Source organism: Octodon degus, unplaced genomic scaffold (assembly GCF_000260255.1).
Source record: "Octodon degus isolate 3935 unplaced genomic scaffold, OctDeg1.0 scaffold00021, whole genome shotgun sequence".
In the NCBI taxonomy this organism is placed as follows: Eukaryota; Metazoa; Chordata; class Mammalia; order Rodentia; family Octodontidae; genus Octodon; species Octodon degus.
Window position 1 is genome coordinate 14,072,753 of NW_004524597.1, and position 18,116 is coordinate 14,090,868.

Here is an 18,116-nt window from a genome sequence, read left to right on the forward strand (position 1 = left end):
TTGAGTTGTAAGCTCTGTTCTTTCCCTAGGTGGGCTCTGGCTGGTAATTTTGTGCCCCAAAACACCCAAGCTCATAAGAGGTTTGGACTGTGCACAGCCATTCCATAGTTTCCATTAAGCATTTGACTTACAACTGCATCGTGGATTTTTTTTTTTTTTCCTCAAGCATTTCTAGGAGTAAGATAATAGAGTAACGATTTCCCAAGTCTTGAAAGGTAACAACATGGCCAGTGTTGTTTCATCCAATTTTCCCATCCTCTCCTGGATTATTTAAAATCACATTACAGTCACCAGAAAGGTATCTAAAAGGCACTGCTATCCAACACCAAAAAAACATGTGAGATGGCATTTTCATAGGGTCTTGGGTTAGCAGAGCACATCCTTGTCACGTGGTTGCCTGGTGGCAAGTGGGATGCACTAGAACTGAGGGAGCCCCAGGCTAGTGCCAGGCCTGGGATCATGAGATCTCTGCAGCTCTCCTAATTCTTTTGAGGTCAAGTTAACAAATTAGAGTAAATGTCAGAAGCTAGTATTGTGTTCTGAAGCAGCTCAGATAAGAATATGCCTTTTGAAACCTCAGCCTTGACCTTCGAACACCCGGCCAGCCTCCAGCGAACCGCGCCACGCACCGACAGAGCGGACATGGGCAGAGCTATGGTGGCTAGGCTGGGGCTGGGGCTGCTGCTCCTGGCACTGCTCCTACCCATGCAGATTTATTCAAACCAAACTGTTGCCGTGCCACCTTCAGGTAACACCTCCCAGAACACCTCTACTATCCCAAATCCAACTAATGCCACCACGAAGGCAGACAGTGGTGCCCTGAAGTCAATAGCCAGCCTTCTTTTTTTTTTTTTTTTTTAATTTTTTTTTTTTTTTTTTTTTTTTGTGTGTGTGTGTGTGTGTGTGTGTGTGGCCAGCTCAGCCCACCAGGGGGTGGGGCTGGCTGGCATGTGGTGCTGGGGGATTGAACCGTGGTCCCTGTGCTTTGCTTAGCTTAGCTTGTTTTAAGTAGATGCTTTAGACCACTGAGCCATCTCACCAGCCCCAGCCAGCCTTCTTGTGGTCTCAATTTCTCTTCTACATCTGTACTGTTAGAGACTCTGGCCAAGAAACGTCTCTACTTCCCCATCTTGTAAACCCAGTCCAAATGGCGACTACAAGTCCAGTGTGGCAAGGAAGAAATCTAATTCCACACCTTATTTTATTGATGCAGAAAATGCTGAAAATTCCAAATTCGATTCATTTCAAGGACGTGTGAAGGGATTGACAGATGATGAATGCCAATATTAAATCTGCTGGAATTTTTTTTTGGTACAAGATGAAGAGAGAGAACCTCCAAGACTAATCATGATTTCCTCGGTTATGGCTTAAGAAAAATGGATGCTTAAAACTCTACCTTGAAAACAAAAATAGATTTTTTTTAAAAAAAATATTTATTTATTTATTTATTTATTTTGTGTGTGTGTGGCCAGCTCAGCCCACCAGGGGGCGGGGCTGTCTGGCATGTGGTGCTGGGGATTGAACCGTGGTCCCTGTGCTTTGCTAAGCTTGTTCCAAGTAGGTGCTTTAGACCACTGAGCTATCTCACCAGTCCCCAAAAATAGATTTTTATCTAGAAATAAAAGATGGGATGTGGAATGGAGATTCAGTTTTCATTTGGTTTATTAACTCTCTAAGGCCATAAAACAGTTAGATAATATAAAAAGTTTCCATATGCTATTTATATGTACATTAGGATGATCTACCAGGCGTTCCTGTAACCCCTCCATGTGTCTTTTCAGCAGTGCTAATTTAATGCTGATAGCCTCTAGGTAAAGTTTTGCATTGTTCAGCTATCACTGTTTTCTCGGCAACTGAACTCTTTCTTTCTGCCCTCTGTGGCTTTGGATATGACATTACATTTGACTTTTTACATACTAATTGACTAAAAGATTGGAACCTGTCTCGAAATCAAAACATCGAGAGTAAATCTTTCTAAAGTGAAATGGTAGGCACTCTCCCACTTTCAACAGAAACACCAGATTCATTTAGCTAAACTGATTCCAAAGAGTAGCCTCGTATTGACCTCAACTAATTCCAAAATACTGCTTTTTAAATTCTGTATATGTTGAATACTTTTTACAATTAAAAATAGTCTGTTTCGAAGATAAAATTACAGATCTTGAAACTAGAAAGGCAAATATGCCCAGGAGCCAAAAATAAATAATTTTGGGACATGAAGGCTGGAAGCTAACTTGCATTGAAGTTGCAAAAACTTTTATACTTTTTCTGTAAATACTTTTTTTTTTTTAAGCTGTGGATCACACTAGCCACATTTGAAACATGTTCTGTTATCAGCCAATATTTTAGGTAGTTAGAACTGGTCCTAAGCCTTGATTTTTGCTGTAAGTCTTTTATAACTGCCTCAATACACAGAAACCTTTTTTAAAAAAGATACCCTCAACTCTTCGCATGGTCACACACTGATGCTTACATGTTCTGGTATCTACTAGGACCACATTAGTCTCGGTATAATCCAAGTCATTTCTTTCCCATCTTTAGAAATCTACATGGAAACAACCAGATCAATAGGTCTGAAGCTACTGTGTGTGTGAATGAACATGCCCTTTTGCTTCCTATCTGAATGCTGCACATCTGTTTGGATTGTATATTATGTTTGTGTATTTATGCTTTGATTCATAGTAACTCCTAATGTTATGGAATTGATTTGCATTGAACACAAACTGTAAATAAAGAAATAAATGGCTGAAAAAAAAAAAAGAAACCTCAGCCTTTGCTTTCTTCCCCTGCCCCCACCCCCCTCTTGGTACTAGAGATTGGTCTTAGGCCTTCAAAGTGAACTACATCATGCCTAAACTTTTTTTTTCCAGTGAATTTTTGCTGAGTCACTAAGTTGCCCAGGCTGGACTTGAATTTGCAGTTCTTATGCCTCAGCCTTCCAGAATGCTGGGATTACATAGGTGCACCACCATGCCCAGTTTCAGGCCTGCCTTCAGATTAGATTTTTTTCTTGATTGGTTTTGTTTTGTTTTAAATCCTTAATACTGGGAATCAAACTCAGGGATTTCCACTTAGCTACATTCCTACTTTTTTTTTTTTTTTTTTTTAAAGACAAGTTTTTACTATGTAGTTCAGACTGACCCAGAATTCACTGTGTAGCCCAGATTGGCCTCAAACTTGTGGCAATCCTTCTGCCTCAGCTTCCCAAGTGCTAGGATTACAGGCATGCACCACCATGCCCAGCTTTCCACTCCTTTTTATTTTTAATTTTGATTCAGGGTCTGGCTAACTAGTCTAGACTGAGTTTAAATTTGTGATCTTTCTGCCTCAGCCTCCCAGAGGGCTGGGATTACAAGCATGCATCACCATACCTAGTTCAGTTTAGTTTTTCAATTGATCTTGTTCAGTGGGAATTCTTGGGATCAGGAAAGCTCAAATCAGCAACCAAGAGGAGTGTAAAGAGAAACTGTGTCACCCATGTCGTGGATGTTGGTGTGATTAGAAAATCTTTTTCTGCAAGACCAAAATAGCCATTCCTACAGCTAGGTGGGAAGATAAATTACAAAATAGGTATTTTTAACTTGGGGGAAAAACAAAACAAAACAAAACAAAAACACTTTTATGTGTCTTAAAAAGAAATCAAGAAAGCTGGCCATGGTAGAATATGCCTGTCATCTCAGCATTCTGGGAAGCTGAGAAAGGAGAAACTCAAATTCAAGATCAGCCTGGGTAACTTAGTGAGACCCTGTCTCAAAATTTTAAAAGGGCTGCGGGTATTTAAAATTTTAAAAGCTCAGTGTGAAGACTCTGGGTTCAGTCCTTACTGCTGCTGGAAAAAAAAGTCAAGAACTGGAACACAGATGTTTGCTAACAACAGAAAGGAAGAAGTTGCAGTCTGTTTGGGATATAGCTTGGTGAACATGCATCCAGCTACCTGTGAGGTCCAGAGGCCAGGTGTTTGCTTTAGTTATTGTTGGCGATGAAACAAATTGTGTCTCATTTCCTTCCTCTGAATAAAACCCGGGAACTAAATAAATTGGCTGCAAGATCTAAGAAGGTTGGTATTGCTCTGTAACTTTAAAAGCCCAGTGAAGGGTAGAAAACAGAATGAGGACCATCCTTAGTTAGCGGAAGACAGACTTTTCTACCTAGGATATGATGGCTGATGCTGCCTTAAGGGTGGGTCTGGTAAGGCATGTGGAGCTGGGGATCTAACTGCGATCTCCTTCCCCTGACTGGGTTTGCCTGAGCAGGCACTTACACAACTGAGCTAAACCACAGGCCCCTCTCTACCTAGGATATGGTGAGGCATTGGAGCTGTAATCCAGAAGGTACCTCTTAGGTTGTACGGGCTATATTGGCCTTGAGGTCCTTACAATCCTTTTTTGTTGTTTTTTTCTTTTGTGATACTGGTGGTCAAACTCAGGGCCTTCAACACTGAGCTATCTTCTCAGCCCTTTTTTTTAAAGTTTGAGATGAAGTCTCATTAAACTGCTAAGTTGCATTGGCTGAACTTAGATTTGTGATCTTCTACCTTAGCCTCCCAGAGTGCGGGGCTTACAGTATATGCCACCGTGCTTGGTCCTACTCTTATTTTGTGATTCTGGAGCTGCCTGGAGAACTGTGGAAAGAATGGGGATACTCCTGCGGGTCAAAATTGCTGGTAGAGAAGATGTCATCTGCTTTCCATGTCTCTCTGCTGTTAGCCAAGACAGGAAGGTTTAGAAAGTTAAATCAGACTTTCATTAATACTAACTTGTTCACTGAATATTTCTCTGTGGCATACTTTTGTTTTTCTTAAAATCAAGGAGTTGTTTTAGTTTACATTTGCTCTGGTTACACATCCCAAAGTTTGGGAACTCCTACAAACAACAAGGTCTTCTGTCTCTATAACACATTGTCATTTCATTTTTGTTTTAGGTTCTACTAGAGTAATATATACACATAAATTGCAGAAGTCAAGGAAAATAAAAGACTTAAACGCAACTACAAAGGTTCCCTACTTACCTAGTCCTCCCCAGAGAAAGCAGCCACCTCTGTTTCTCTTAGCATGTCTGTGGTTCTCAGTAATGTGCATGTGCTCCTACCTTGACTTATCAGCATCACTTTTATGAGCTATATAAATTATCTGTTGACTTTCTCTATGGCCCTCATATGCAATACCATTATTTCTAGTTCACTTCCCTCATTTTCTCAGTATCTTACTGAGTAAATCAGTAATAAATGTTTATACATTTATTCCTACACAAACAGTACTCATGTCTGAGCATAGTGCCATACTCTAATGGATTTTTAAAATTTTTTTATTTTCTTTTTAGTATTTGGGATTGAATCCAGGATCTTTGCACTGCTTTGCATTTCTAGCATTTTTTTTTTTGGGGGGGGGGGCAGTGTCATTGTAGTTCAGCCTAACTTCAAACTTGTTCTTATAGCCCAGGCTGGCCTTGAATGCACATCCTCCTGCCTCAGCCTCCCAAGTGCTGGGATTATAGGTGTGGGCCATCATGCCTGGCTCCAGCCCTTTTTATTTTTTATTTTGAGGTAGATTCTTGCCAACTTGCTAAATTGCCCAAACTAAGTGGGCTTGAACACTCGATCCTCTTGCTGTAGCCTTCCAGGATGCTGGGGTTACAGGTATGTGCCTCATGCCTGGCCATTTAAAACTTTTTTTTTATTTTGTTTTTCTAGGGAAAAAGTGACTTTTAAAAAACTGTACTTGTTTTCTATGTACCTGTTGCTCCTTCTTATATCATTCACTTGTATCTGAGCATAATTATCCCCAGACTTTGTACTTGTACTGTTGGAGTCTATGTCAGTTACATCTTTCCCAGGACCTCCCTTCTGCAGCCCTGCAGGCATTGGCCCACAGGTGTGATGAGGATGGCTCTTTGGGCTCATCTCTGAAGATGCATGGCTGTAGTCTGTTGTCTTTCTGCATCAAATCTCTTGTTTCCTATAATCCTGTGTCTCATTTTATGAACATCCTGGGAAATGGCTTGTGGAAATTAACTTCTGGAGACCGTGCTGATTTGGGTAGAGTACTTCTCAGTGGAATGTAATTATTTTTCTTGTTCCTTTTTTTAAAATTTTTAATATATGAGACAGGGCCTCACTATGTAGTTCAGGCTGCAAGGCAGTTCTCCTGCCTCACCCCCTTGCCACCACTCATGCCTCCCTCCATTTTCCATACATATGCCACCACTCCTGACTTCATTCTTGTTAAATAGGTACAAGGTAATGGTTTATCTCTGTGGCAAATAGTTTCAGGTCACAGGTCTACCACCTCAACATACCTTTTCAAGTGGTGGATTAATCTCCCTTTCAAGTTTATCCCTTTCCAGAGAGCAAACTTCCGGTGTCTTCTAGTATGAAGTTGGTTATGTGCAGTGTGAAGTGGGGAGTGGGTACAGGGAAGACAGATAAGGAAACTAGTATCTGCCAGAGCCTCCATCTTAAATGAAGGGCTGGACTTGAGCAGCGAAAAGCATGAAATATTAGTGACATTTGCCCTTATCTCTCTTGCAGTAGCTGGTATAAATGTGATAGACATCTTTTTTTTTTTTGAACTGGGGATTGATTGAACTCAGGACCTTGTGCTTGCCAGGGAAGCTCTTATTCCACTGAGCCATCTCCCTGGCCCTAGACATCTTTTTGATATGACAAAACTGGTTTTATTTTATTCTCACATGCCTAGGAAAACCTTCATTATCCTGATATTGTATAGCTTCCTCTGCTGTCTTTTGGTGCTTTATGATTTGGGTTTTAAATACATGGTAAAGCATACCACATGCAGGATGTGGGCTCTATCACAGGCAGACAAACAGCCTCATCTGTGCATGCAGGCAGCAATTTCCCAGGAAGCCACTTAGGAGGGGCTGGCAGAAATTCCTCCTGCTCTACAAGACGTCCCTTGACTGATGAATGTTGTGGTTCTCAAAATTAGAAGAAACCCACAGAGGTTTCTGTTGGTCAGAACATAAATCTGTCTCACAAACAAATGGGAGGAAGCCCTTTGTCCCCCTGAATCTTTCTGTGCTGAATACCTGCAGGAGACTAGAGGAGTGGCACTCTGGGGATTTCATGAATTCTTTGGGTGGTAGAAAAGAAGAGCCGTGGAAGGGGGCTTGACAGCCTGGGTGGGAGAGTAGTGGTGAAGTGAGTGGGATCAAAGAGACCTTAGTGGGGCTGGTGAGATGGCTCAGTGGTCTAAAGCACCTACTTAGAACAAGCTTAGCAAAGCACAGGGACCACGGTTCAATCCCCCAGCACCACATGCCAGCCAGCCCCGCCCCCTGGTGGGCTGAGCTGGCCACACACACACACACACACACACACAAATAAATAAAATTAAAAAAAAAAAAAACCAAAGAGACCTTAGTGAGAAGTGAGGGGGCGAACCAGGGCCATAGGGAGATAGGGTGTGGAAGGGTAAGGGAGCAGGGATAGGGGAGGCCAGTTCTTATCTTGAGCATTCCCAAGGGAACACCCTTCCTGTCAGAGCTGTGCTGCTGGCATCAACCCTGACAGTATGTGTCAAGTGAGTTAGTTTCTCAGTGGGATCCCAGCTATGCCCAGGGGAGCCACAGGCAGTCACTGATCCTCCATCTCCTGGGAAGAGGAAACACTGACACCGCTGTGTGGTAGTGATGTGTTCAGATGCTGGTTTTGTGGGTTTTTTTTAGACAGTCTTGCTATGTAGTTCAGGTGGGCCTTGAACTCAGTGTGTAGGCCTGGCTAGCCTCAAACTCACATTAATATTCCTACTCAGCCTCCCAAAGTGCTGGGATTACAGGCATGTGCCACCATGCCCGGCTTGGATGCTGTCTTATTGCTCAGTCAGGGAGGTTATTCTCTGATTTATTTACTTTTTTAGTACTGGGAATCAGTCACACTGAGGATGTTATGCTTACCAGGCAGGTGCTGTGCCGCTGAGCTATATCTCTGGCCCTCTGATTTATTTCTTGAATGTATTCCTGTGTATCTCATGGCTTAGAATATTAATTGTTGTCATCGTAAGAGTACTCTGAGGTGACACTGTCATGTCCTCCTTTTCAGGAGAACAGAGCAATGCTAGAAGCTGTTCTGAGGGGCAGACTGTGTCAACCACCCTCAGAGCAGGGCTGGCTCAACATATAGATCACCCACATTAGCACACTTAAGACTTTGACATCCATGTGTATTTTTCCTCAGGCACTCAGTTTGACACCCCCCTCCCATTCTGGACTTGGATTAGACTCCCACTGTGGTGTTTGTTTTGCTTTTTCCAGTGATACTAAGCATTAAACCAAGGTCTCACATTGAACTACATCCCCAGGCTTTTTTATGTTTTTGAAACTGGGTCTCCTTGTGTTGTTCAGACTGGCTTTTTTTTTTTTTTTTCTTTTCTTTTTTTTAAAAATTGTATTTAGTACAGAGTCTACAGGTTCTCACTACACAGATTGGACTCATAGTGATCCTCCTGTTTTCAGCCTCTCAAGTGCTGGGATTACAGGCACATGCCAACACATCCAGTCTCAATTGTCATCTCAGCTTGCCCCAGAGGCGGAGCCAGCATGGCATACCTGGGATCAGTCCCTGCTCTGCCTAAGCAGGTGTTTTAATCCCCTGAGCTATCTGGCTGGCCCTCAGACTGGCTTTGAATTGTGGCCTTCCTGTCTCAACCCTGAGTGGCTGGGATTATAGGTGGGTGACACCATGCCCACTTCTACTTCTTTTTTTTTTTAAATACAGAATGCTTCACAAATTTGCATCCTTGTGCAGGGGCCCTGCTAATCTTCTTTGAATCGTTTTTTTTTTTTTTTTTTCAGAGCCTTCTGATAAATTGAGTTTTCAAGTTTAGGGGTAGGGGGATAACAAGCCCATGCTGGACAGGAGCTGGGCCAGTGCTAGGCCTATCTTTTACACCCTCACTCCATTTGTGTACCTGACCACAGCCCTTCAGTGTGTTTCTTATGCCAGTACCATTTCAAGGGAGTGCCTCCTCAAGACCCATAGCTGGCAAGTGGCCAGACTAAATTGGAGCCCAGGCCCTTCTTCTGTATATCCTGCCAGGCCCAGCCACCCTAAAACCTCCAGCACATGCCTTTCCCTAGTGACCCCCTGACTTCTGCTGCCTAGAAACACTTAAGGCTTTGTTTCCCCAGTACGTGCCACACTAACTTATGGTCCATGAACATGCAGGATGGTACCATTCCTTTGAGTGTTTATTTTTAGGACAGGATCTTGCTATGTAGTTTGGACTGGCCTTGAACTCAGTATATAGCCTAGGTTGGCCTCCTACTCACAGCCATCCTCCTGCCTCAGCCTTCTGAATGCTAGGATTGTGGGTGTATGCCACCATACCTGTTGGCAGTTCTATTCCTTGTGTTAAAAATAGCCTGTTAATCTTGTCCAAAAGTGATGACTGCCTGTTGTATACACTGTCATTTCACTTTTGGGTATTTTTTTAGTACAGTGGTGCTGACAGGAATTTATAATCCATATAGGAAGCCCACAGGTGGCTCCAGGGTTTCTGTAAAGCAGATAGCAAGAGTGCTATATGGGATCAAGGTGGGATCCCCCAGCACAGCTGATGGACATTCACGTAGTATGTGAAGCAGTGAGCTGATTGCCCCTAGGGCCCTGGCATTGGAACAAGTGGTATGGCCAGTGTTAAAGTGGACTACTGGGTAGGCCTTGCTGGGAAGGAACAAAGCATGAGACCAGGTAGGCAGGACCATAGCCCAGCTGCATCCTTCACACATCCACAACAATGTGACTTGGAAAGTAGATGAAACAGGGAACTGAAGACAGAGGCCTACTAGGAGGGGTTGATGCAAGAGTTTGAGCTTTTGGAGAAGACCATGAAAAGTGAAGGGGATTTCTAGGTATCCTGCTTAAGGTCTTGGTGCAGAAATAAGGGTATCAGGAGGTTTTCATGGTGTGTCATCTTCTGGCTATTTAGGCAGTGCCTTTAAGACATACTATATTCCAGGGACAGGTCTGGACAGTGAGGACATCCTTGAACCCCTTGATAGGGGGAGTTCCAGTCCTATAATGATAAATAAACCCCTGGAAGGCTCTAGTCTAAATTAGATCTCAATAGAATCTTGACCAGGGGGAGCACATATAGTTATGACAACCAGGAAGAAGCTAGTCCATGGCCCAAGGAAGAACTTGTGGAGCCCTGATCACACAAAGGATTTGTACTCTGAGCTGTTCTCTGTCCCTGTATCCATCTTGTCAGAGGGCTGGCTGGTTGTGTCAGGCAGGAACTCCAGGCCTCTGTTGGTTGATGCTAATGCTGCTATGACCGCTTTTAATTTTTTGGTGGTTGCTATGTAAGTCCCTATTATCTTGTCTCTCTACACAGCTCAGACTTGTAGCCATCTTCCTGTTTAGCCTCCCCAGCACTGGGATTACAGACGTGTGCCTCTACTCCTGGTTTTGGTGCCCCCTTGGTACAGCATGTGGTAGCAGGGATCGAACTCAGGTTGTTGAGCCTGCCAGGCAAGTGCTTAGACCACCAAGCTATTTCCCCAGCACAAAAGTCCCTATTGTTCTGTAAGCATATGACTAATATGGAACAGAGCTGTGGCGGACCGGGCCATTTTGGGTCCAAACTTGTAAGTTGACACCAGTTTTCTCCCTGACATCTTTTGACTAGCAGGTCCTTGTTTTCCCAACACTGACTTTTATTCTTTATTGTATGGGGGTGGGGGTCTGCTTTCTATTTAGGGACATTTCCTTGAATGATAGTTTATCTTCAGTGGTGCCAAAGCCCAGCTACTCCTGAGTTAAATCCTCCCACTTTAAAAAAAATTTTTTGAGACTGTTTTCTAAATTGTGTAGGCTAGGCTTAAACTTGTGATCCTTTTGCCTCTATCTCACAGAGTACAGGGATTATAGGTTTATGCCACTGTGCTTGGCTCTGTCTTCTATTTTATGAGCATGATTTTAGGCTAGAAACAGGAATAAAAACAATGTTAAAAATAGGTTTGCAGGACTGAAAAGAGTGCTCATGCCTTCTTGTTTTACTTGTCAGCCATTAAGCATGAAAAGGCTCCCTAGGTGGGCTCTCCCTAGGTGGGCATGAGCTTCCCTGCAGAGAACTCTGATGTCTGATGAGGGGGAGCTCCTTCCTCCTCAGTTCTGTTTGTCCCCTCGAAGCAGCCCCTGTTTCACAGCTCTTGGCAGAACTGGCTACCTGCTTCCCCTAGTTCAGTTTCCTGCTATTGGGGGGCATGTTCTAGCTTGTCAGGGGAGGCTTATTTCTGGCTTTCAGCCATGTCAATGATCCTCAAGTTCTGAGTCACTTAACAGCTGGTACCTCTGCCATCTGTGTCATCTGTGATGTTACCCTGGCAGAACAACACAGAGCTTGTCTTCTAGAACATTCTCTGGCATCTGGTACACTGTGCCTGTGGCTAAGTAAGCACCTTTTTTTGGCCAGGTTGTGGTCACCCCACCTCCTTCAAGCTATCACAGAAGACTGTACTCTGAGGTTTATCTCTGGGCATGAGCCAGGTATCTTTGCTGTAGTGGAGACACTGTACTGTCTGGGACCTTTCAGTCTGGTAACAGGAAAAGTGGATGGAGGCACCACAGTAGGAGGACTGCACTTAGAACCTGGCTTGGCCTTCAGAGCTTGCTGCTGTCCAACACAGAGCTCATCAGTGCAACCACATCCCCTTCAGTCTCCTTTGTACTCCTCTTTTATGTTTGCACCTGGTATCCTGGATGCATCATAATATCATGGCCTCTCCAGTCTCCACTGAGCCAGCTTCCGTGCTATGCTACTTGGGTACAAATGTTTGTGTCTGCTGCTCTGACTTGAGACCTGTTAGTGTGTACCTCTGTGGCCCTCAGTTCCTGTTGGGTCCCTGTGTAGCTGGTTAGCTTTATTGTCCCCTTCTCACAGTGCTCTTAGAAGGTGGGAAGAAGAACAGAGAGGGTTGGGGAGGCAGTCTTCTGAAAACAGATCTGCTCTTCCATTTGTTGAAAATGTTCAGTGGCTCCTTACAGCCTACCAGGTAACGTCCCCATCTCCAAGGTGGAACGCCTGCCCAGTGCCAGCCTCAGTATGTGTGCATTGGGTCTTTGCTGGCTCCCACCTGTGGTATGTGTGTGCCTTTCTTGCTTATAGGTCTGATCCTGCACTGTGTGTGGGCTGCTTCTTAAGTAACTGTCCCATATCATTTCTCTTTCTTCTTTTGTGACCCCAGGGACCTTTCCCCTTGTCTATCAGCTCCACCCCTGAATGCTATGCAAGCAGGAACCTGTTGCTGCCTCCTTGCCAAAGTTTAGGCTTCAGAAAGCTGAAGGTAGGTAGGCACTCCAATCATGCTTATTGAGGAAATATCTAGCAGTGAGATGGGTCTTCATCTTTTTTTCTTTCCTTTTTGTAGTGCCGGGGATCAAGCCCAGGGGCATTCTATCACTGCCTTAGCCTTTTTTTTTTTTTTTTTTTTTTTGAGTATTTTGAGACAGGGTCTTTCTGAGTTGCCTAGATTGGACTCAAACTTGCAATGCTGCCTCAGCCTCTTGAGTAACTGGGGTTATAAGCATGCACCACTGCACCTGTCTCTATTTTTTTTTTTAAATGTTTTTGAGACAGCCTCACCATATAGTTCAGGCTGGCCTTGAACTTGGCAGCCATGTACCTGGCCCCTCTCTGAGTTCTTTAGAGGTCTTAGTTGTGATACTTGCAGTCCTGCATGCATTTTTTTGTATCCTGGGCTTGGCTGGTTTGTGTTTGGAGTGGTGAGAGTGCTTTCAAGCATCGTTTGGCCTGGGTTTGTTTATTCTACCCAGCCCTGAAAGGCTTATTTGTTGAACAAGCCCAGGATAGGTGGGGAGGAGACTTACTTTACAGGGAAGAAGGTAGACTGTTGAGCAGACCAGAGTAGCTAGTCTTGATGTGTCCCATCTTTTCTAGTAACTATATACCTGTTCTTTCTGTGTGTGCATGTGCTTGGGGGAGGTAGTGTATGCTGGGAGAGCTCATCCTAAATTGTGTGCCTGGGTCCTTATCCCTTGGAGCAACAGTGTGATTGATACAAAACTTTTATTTTCTCTCTCTCTCTCTCTCTCTCTCTCTCTCTCTCTCTCTCTCTCTCTCTTTTTTTTTTTTTGTGGAACCAGGGATTGAACTCAGGCCCTTATGCTTGCCAGGGAAGCACTTATTCTACTGAGCCCCAGGATTTTCTCTCTTATTATACTTGTATTGGCAAGTGTGTTTTAAAGATGTTTTTCCCATTTGTGTGATCTGTCTCTTAGCTGTTTCCAGTTCGAATTTGAAGTTGGGGCTGGTCTCTTTGGTCCTATTAGGAGAATATACATTGTCTCACATAGGGACCCTTGCCTTAGGAGAGACTAGGAGTTTTGTGCCCCCTTCCATTTTATAGTGGAAGAATTTGGAACTGAGGTCCTGTTGTGGTCAGTGGCAGAATTAGGTAGGGAACTAGGTCATTCAAAGGGCACTAATTAGAGGCTGGCCAGCCACAAGTGGTCTAATACATGCTTGGTTTTGTGCTGGTTGCAGTAGTTTTGTAGGGATAGACTCACCTAAACCGCTTGTGCGGTTTTTTCCTCTTTGCTTCATAGTGACCACCTTTCCTGTTTTTTCTTCTCAGGGCTCTTCTTCATTACCTTGCTCTGCTGAGTCCCTCTCCTTTCATGCCTCTCTAGGACCTCAGCTGCTTGGCATGCAAGGGACAACATCTTGTCTACTCAGGGATAACTGCTATGCACACCCTGCTGGCTAGCACCCCTGAAGAGCAGACTCTTTGGGGTGTGTAAATGTCTCTTCTCCTTTTGTGTTTCAGTGAGGATGCCATGAGGAAAGCTGGAGTGGCCCACAGTAAATCTAGCAAGGATATGGAGAGCCATGTGTTCCTGAAGGCCAAGACCCGGGTAAGACCCTGTTGGGTGGAGCCCCAGCAGAGAGGTTCAGGGAAGGGAGTATTGCAGATTCTAAGAACCTTCTATGGGGGTTTTGGAAGTCGGGTGATGATTGTTCATTAATTTTCATGCAGTCGACTTTGACTGAAGCACTCTATATCCTCCTCTGTGTCCATAGAATACTGGGTGGTACCTATGATAAAAGCCTAGCCTTCAACTCTCGATCTCACTGCTGGCACCTTCCATCTATGGCTAGCCCCCAAGGATCCTGGAGGGACTCACTCAAACCCTGCTGCTCCTGTGGAAGGGCAGCACTATAAGACTGGCTCATTCCTTGTCTTCAGCTTCAATGAGGGTCCTGGCTGAAACCAACAAAGATTCAATGCATGGGCATGGAAAGGTTCCTGTCCCCTTTTGTGAAATGAGCCAGGGAGTAGCTTTTGAGACTGAGGCTTGGAAAATCACAGATAGAAAAGTATTTCTTTTCTTTTTTTTTTTTAGAAAAGGATTTCTGCTGTGTGGGTTCTTGCCTGGGGCCAGGTTGGGCTTAATGTGACTGACCACCTTCCTTTATCCATGAGTTCTTAGGTAGTCATTTTAATAGAAATAAAGCAAGATGTCAAGAAAGAAACATAGCAGAACCAGGGAAAAGAACATATTTCATGTTAGTGCTTGAATGGTAGGGAAAGAGCTCTAAGAACATGGTACATCCTGAGGTGGGGCAGGGTGAGCTCTTCTTTGTGCTATGTGTACTTAAGCAGTTTATTTTCCTTTCAAGAGCATTATTGAGATTGAATTCATATATTATACAAATTCATCTTCTTAAAGTATACATTTCAGTGGTGTATTCAAAAGTTGTATGGATTATCACTGCAAAATAATTTTAGAAAATTTTCCAAAAGAAACTTGGTACTCATTAGGACTCACACCCTTTTCCCCTAGCCATCAGCAACCATTTATCTACTTCCTGTTGCCATGGATTTGCCCACCCTGAACTTTCCATGTAAATGAATATAGCACCAGGTATGTAGCTCAGTGGTAGAGTGCTTGGCTGTGTGAGGCCCTGGGTCCAATCTCTAGCCCTGAGGGGCTTGGGGGACACAGTCACACGGTACATGTTTGTTTTCTGTTTGGCGGTTATTTTTTGCAACTATCTCCTTTCACTTAGTATAATGTTTTCCAAGTTTTTCTGTGAACTATATTAGAGCATGTATCTGATTCTTTTTTTTTTTTTTCGATACTGGGGATCAAACTTGGGATTTTGTACCTGCAAGGCAGGTACTTATGCTGCTGAGCTATCTCCAATCTGATTCCTTTTCATTGCCAAATAATATTATATTTGTGGATGGATCTGTCACTTTGTATATGTCCTTCTATTAGATAATGGATATTTGGATTATTACCAGTTTTTGGCTACCATAAATAATGCTGCTATAGTTGTGTATAAGTTTTTTTTGTGAACTTATATTTTCATTTCTTTTGGGTACATACCTAGGAATGGAGTTACTGAGATATATGGTAACTCTGCATTTAATTTTTTTTTTCTTTCCAATACTAAGGATTGACACCATGCCTTTGCACTGTGGTATATCCTCAGACATTAAAAAAATATATATATGTGTCTTTTTTGTTGTTGTTGTCTTTTTGAGGTGGGGTCTTGCTATAAAGATCAGGCTAGCCTTGAGCTCACTTTGTAACCCAGGCTGGTCTTGAACTCAACAATCCTCCAGAGTGCTGGGATTGCAGTCATGCACCACTACACCCAGCTAGAAATGTCTTTTTTCTATCCTATACTTCCCCCAACTCCTCTGAAGGACTGGGGATTGAAGCAGAGGCTTATTCATTGAGCTATATCCCCACCCCTTTTCCAGTTTCTTTATGTGACAGAGTCTTGCTAAATCTCTTTTGTAAGTTTCCCACACTGCTCAAACTTGCAGCTTGCTCGATAGCTTGCGTTCTCTCTCTCCCCCCCCACTCTCTCGCTCTCTCACTCTCTTACTCTCTTACTCTCTCACCATTTTCCTTGCTCTCTTTCTCTCTTTCTATATTTAGGACCAAACTCAGGACCTTGCACTTGCCAGGCAGGCGTTTATGCCACTGAGCTCTCTCTCCAGCTGACGTGTATTTTTCTTGCCTTAGCCTCCCAAGTGCTGGGATTACAAGCATGCCTGGCTCTTTGCCCATTTTCATTTTCTTTTGCAGTACCAGGGATTGAACTCAGGACCCTGCGCTTGCCAGGCAAGTGCTATTCTACTGAGCTATCTCCCTGGCCCCCATTTTCATTTTCTATTTGATGTTATTTCATTTATTTCTTTTGTGTTCTAATTTTTGAAACAGGGTTTTACTATGCAGTTTAGGCTGGCCTTGAACTCACTTTGTATCCCAGCATAGTTTTGAATTCATGGTAGTCCTTCTGCTTTAGCTTGCTGAGTACTGGGGTTATGGGCTGCTGGGATTACAGATGTGCGCCACCACGCCCAGCCTCTTTGTCCATTTTAGATTAAAGTATTGGTCTTTGTATTGTTGGGTTATAATAGTTCTTTATGTATTTGTATATGTCTCTTATTGGATATATAACTTGGAAATATTTCGGTGATACGATATTTTTATTGGTTTGTTTATATTTTCTTAGAGCTAAAAGAATTTTAATAGGGCCAGGGAGATGGCTCAGCGGCTTAAGTGCCTATCTTGCAAGTGCAAAATGCTGGCTTCAATCCCTGGTATCAAAAAAAAAAACCAAAAACACCAAAAAAACCAAAACTTGATAAAGGCTAATCAAACTATATCACCTTTCAAAATGTAGACTCAGTATTATTATCTATTCATAACAAACAAACTCCAAACATTTTTTTTTTTCTTTTTGAGGCCAGGTCTTGCTATGTAGTTCAGGCTGCCCTTAAGCTCACTTTATAGCCCAGGCTGGTCTCAAACTCATAGTCATTTTCCTGCCTCAGCTTCCCAAGTGCTGGGATTACAGGCATGCGTCACCACATCTGGCTGCAAACTCCAAACTTACTGGCTTACTGTAACAAGTTAGTATTGTTCTTGATTCTGTGGATTAGAAGTTGGGTCATTTGAAATTACCTGGCTGGGCCGTTCTGCTGGTCTCACTTCTGACTTCTCTTGAGACTGCTTTCAGGGAGCAGCTAAGCTAAATTCAATGAAGACTCCATCATGTAGCTACAAATCAGTTTTCAGTTTTCCCAGAGTGGCCTTTACATGGTATCTTTATTGGTATAGCTCAGACTTCATTGCAATACTATTGTTGGCTTCAAGAAGAGGAAGTAAAAGACGTCAGTCCTCAGAGATTTGAAAGGATTTTTTTTTTTTTTTTTGTCTGCCTCAGGATGCCTTAAGGGCAGGTCTGGAAAGGCTTGAGGATCTGGAGGATCAAACCACAATATCCTGAGCCTGACTGCCTTTGCTTAAGCAGGCACTTAAATGACTGAGCTAATGGGCAGGCCCCCCAGAAATTTAGAAATATAATTTGGATACAGGAAATCTTAAGACAAGTGCAAATTCATAGCAGAGGAAGTGACCTCTACCTATTTTTGTAAGCAGCTGTCTGTGTGTACAGGAAGGCCACTGATTCTTGTGGGATTGTCATGGAGACTAGCTACTTTAGGGGCTGTCCCAGCAGTTGAGAAATCACAAAGGAGGTACCTAAGAGCACACCAGCCCTTCCCTATTGCTGTTCACTCTGCCTTGGTCTCTGAATTACTACATATTGAATTATACTTTCTTAGTGAATTCATTTCCTTTGATTAAGCTGGCTCTAAATCTCAATTTCTAAAGGAGGACCTGACTAATTGAAGAGTATTTATAAGAGCAGTATTGAAAAATTCCTATGTCATTTTTACACAAGACAGATATCATACTTGGACCCTGTCATTTAGCATCCACCTTTTTACTTACTGCTCAAACTCCACATGGAGGTGGATACAAAGTTGAGGACCTTCATACCAGGTGGCCTGTGGGAGGACCTCCAAAGGTCAAACTGGCAGCTCAGAATCAGACATGATAGTACACACCTATAATCTCAGCTACTTGGGAAGCTGAGGCAGAAGGAACACAAGTTCAAGCCTAACCTGGGCAATTTAGTGAGACCCTGTCTCAAAATTAAAAAAAAAAAAAAAAATTTAGGGACTGGTGAGATGGCTCAGTGGTCTAAAGCACCTACTTAGAACAAGCTTAGCAAAGCACAGGGACCGCGGTTCAATCCCCCAGCACCACAT

The 18,116-nt window shown here is 43.3% G+C and overlaps 1 protein-coding gene and 1 pseudogene across 10 annotated transcripts in view; one reads left to right on the forward strand and one right to left on the reverse strand.

Annotated features, from left to right (window-relative positions):
* Med15 (mediator complex subunit 15) overlaps positions 1-18,116 on the forward strand; it is a 72,788-nt gene that overhangs the window by 12,912 nt on the left and 41,760 nt on the right. For 7 of the 10 annotated variants that reach the window (XM_023711760.1, XM_004628002.3, XM_023711756.1 and 4 more), the window contains one exon: positions 13,806-13,893. The exons of 1 other annotated variant lie outside the window; for it this stretch is intronic. In XM_023711760.1, coding sequence (XP_023567528.1) covers positions 13,806-13,893 — 88 coding nt within the window. Of the gene's footprint in view, positions 1-12,203; positions 12,303-13,805; positions 13,894-14,823; positions 14,905-18,116 lie in introns of those variants that run through there. 2 more of the 10 variants (XM_023711757.1, XM_023711762.1) reach the window with 2 other exon arrangements.
* Positions 8,721-8,817, reverse strand: LOC111815808 (annotated as a pseudogene).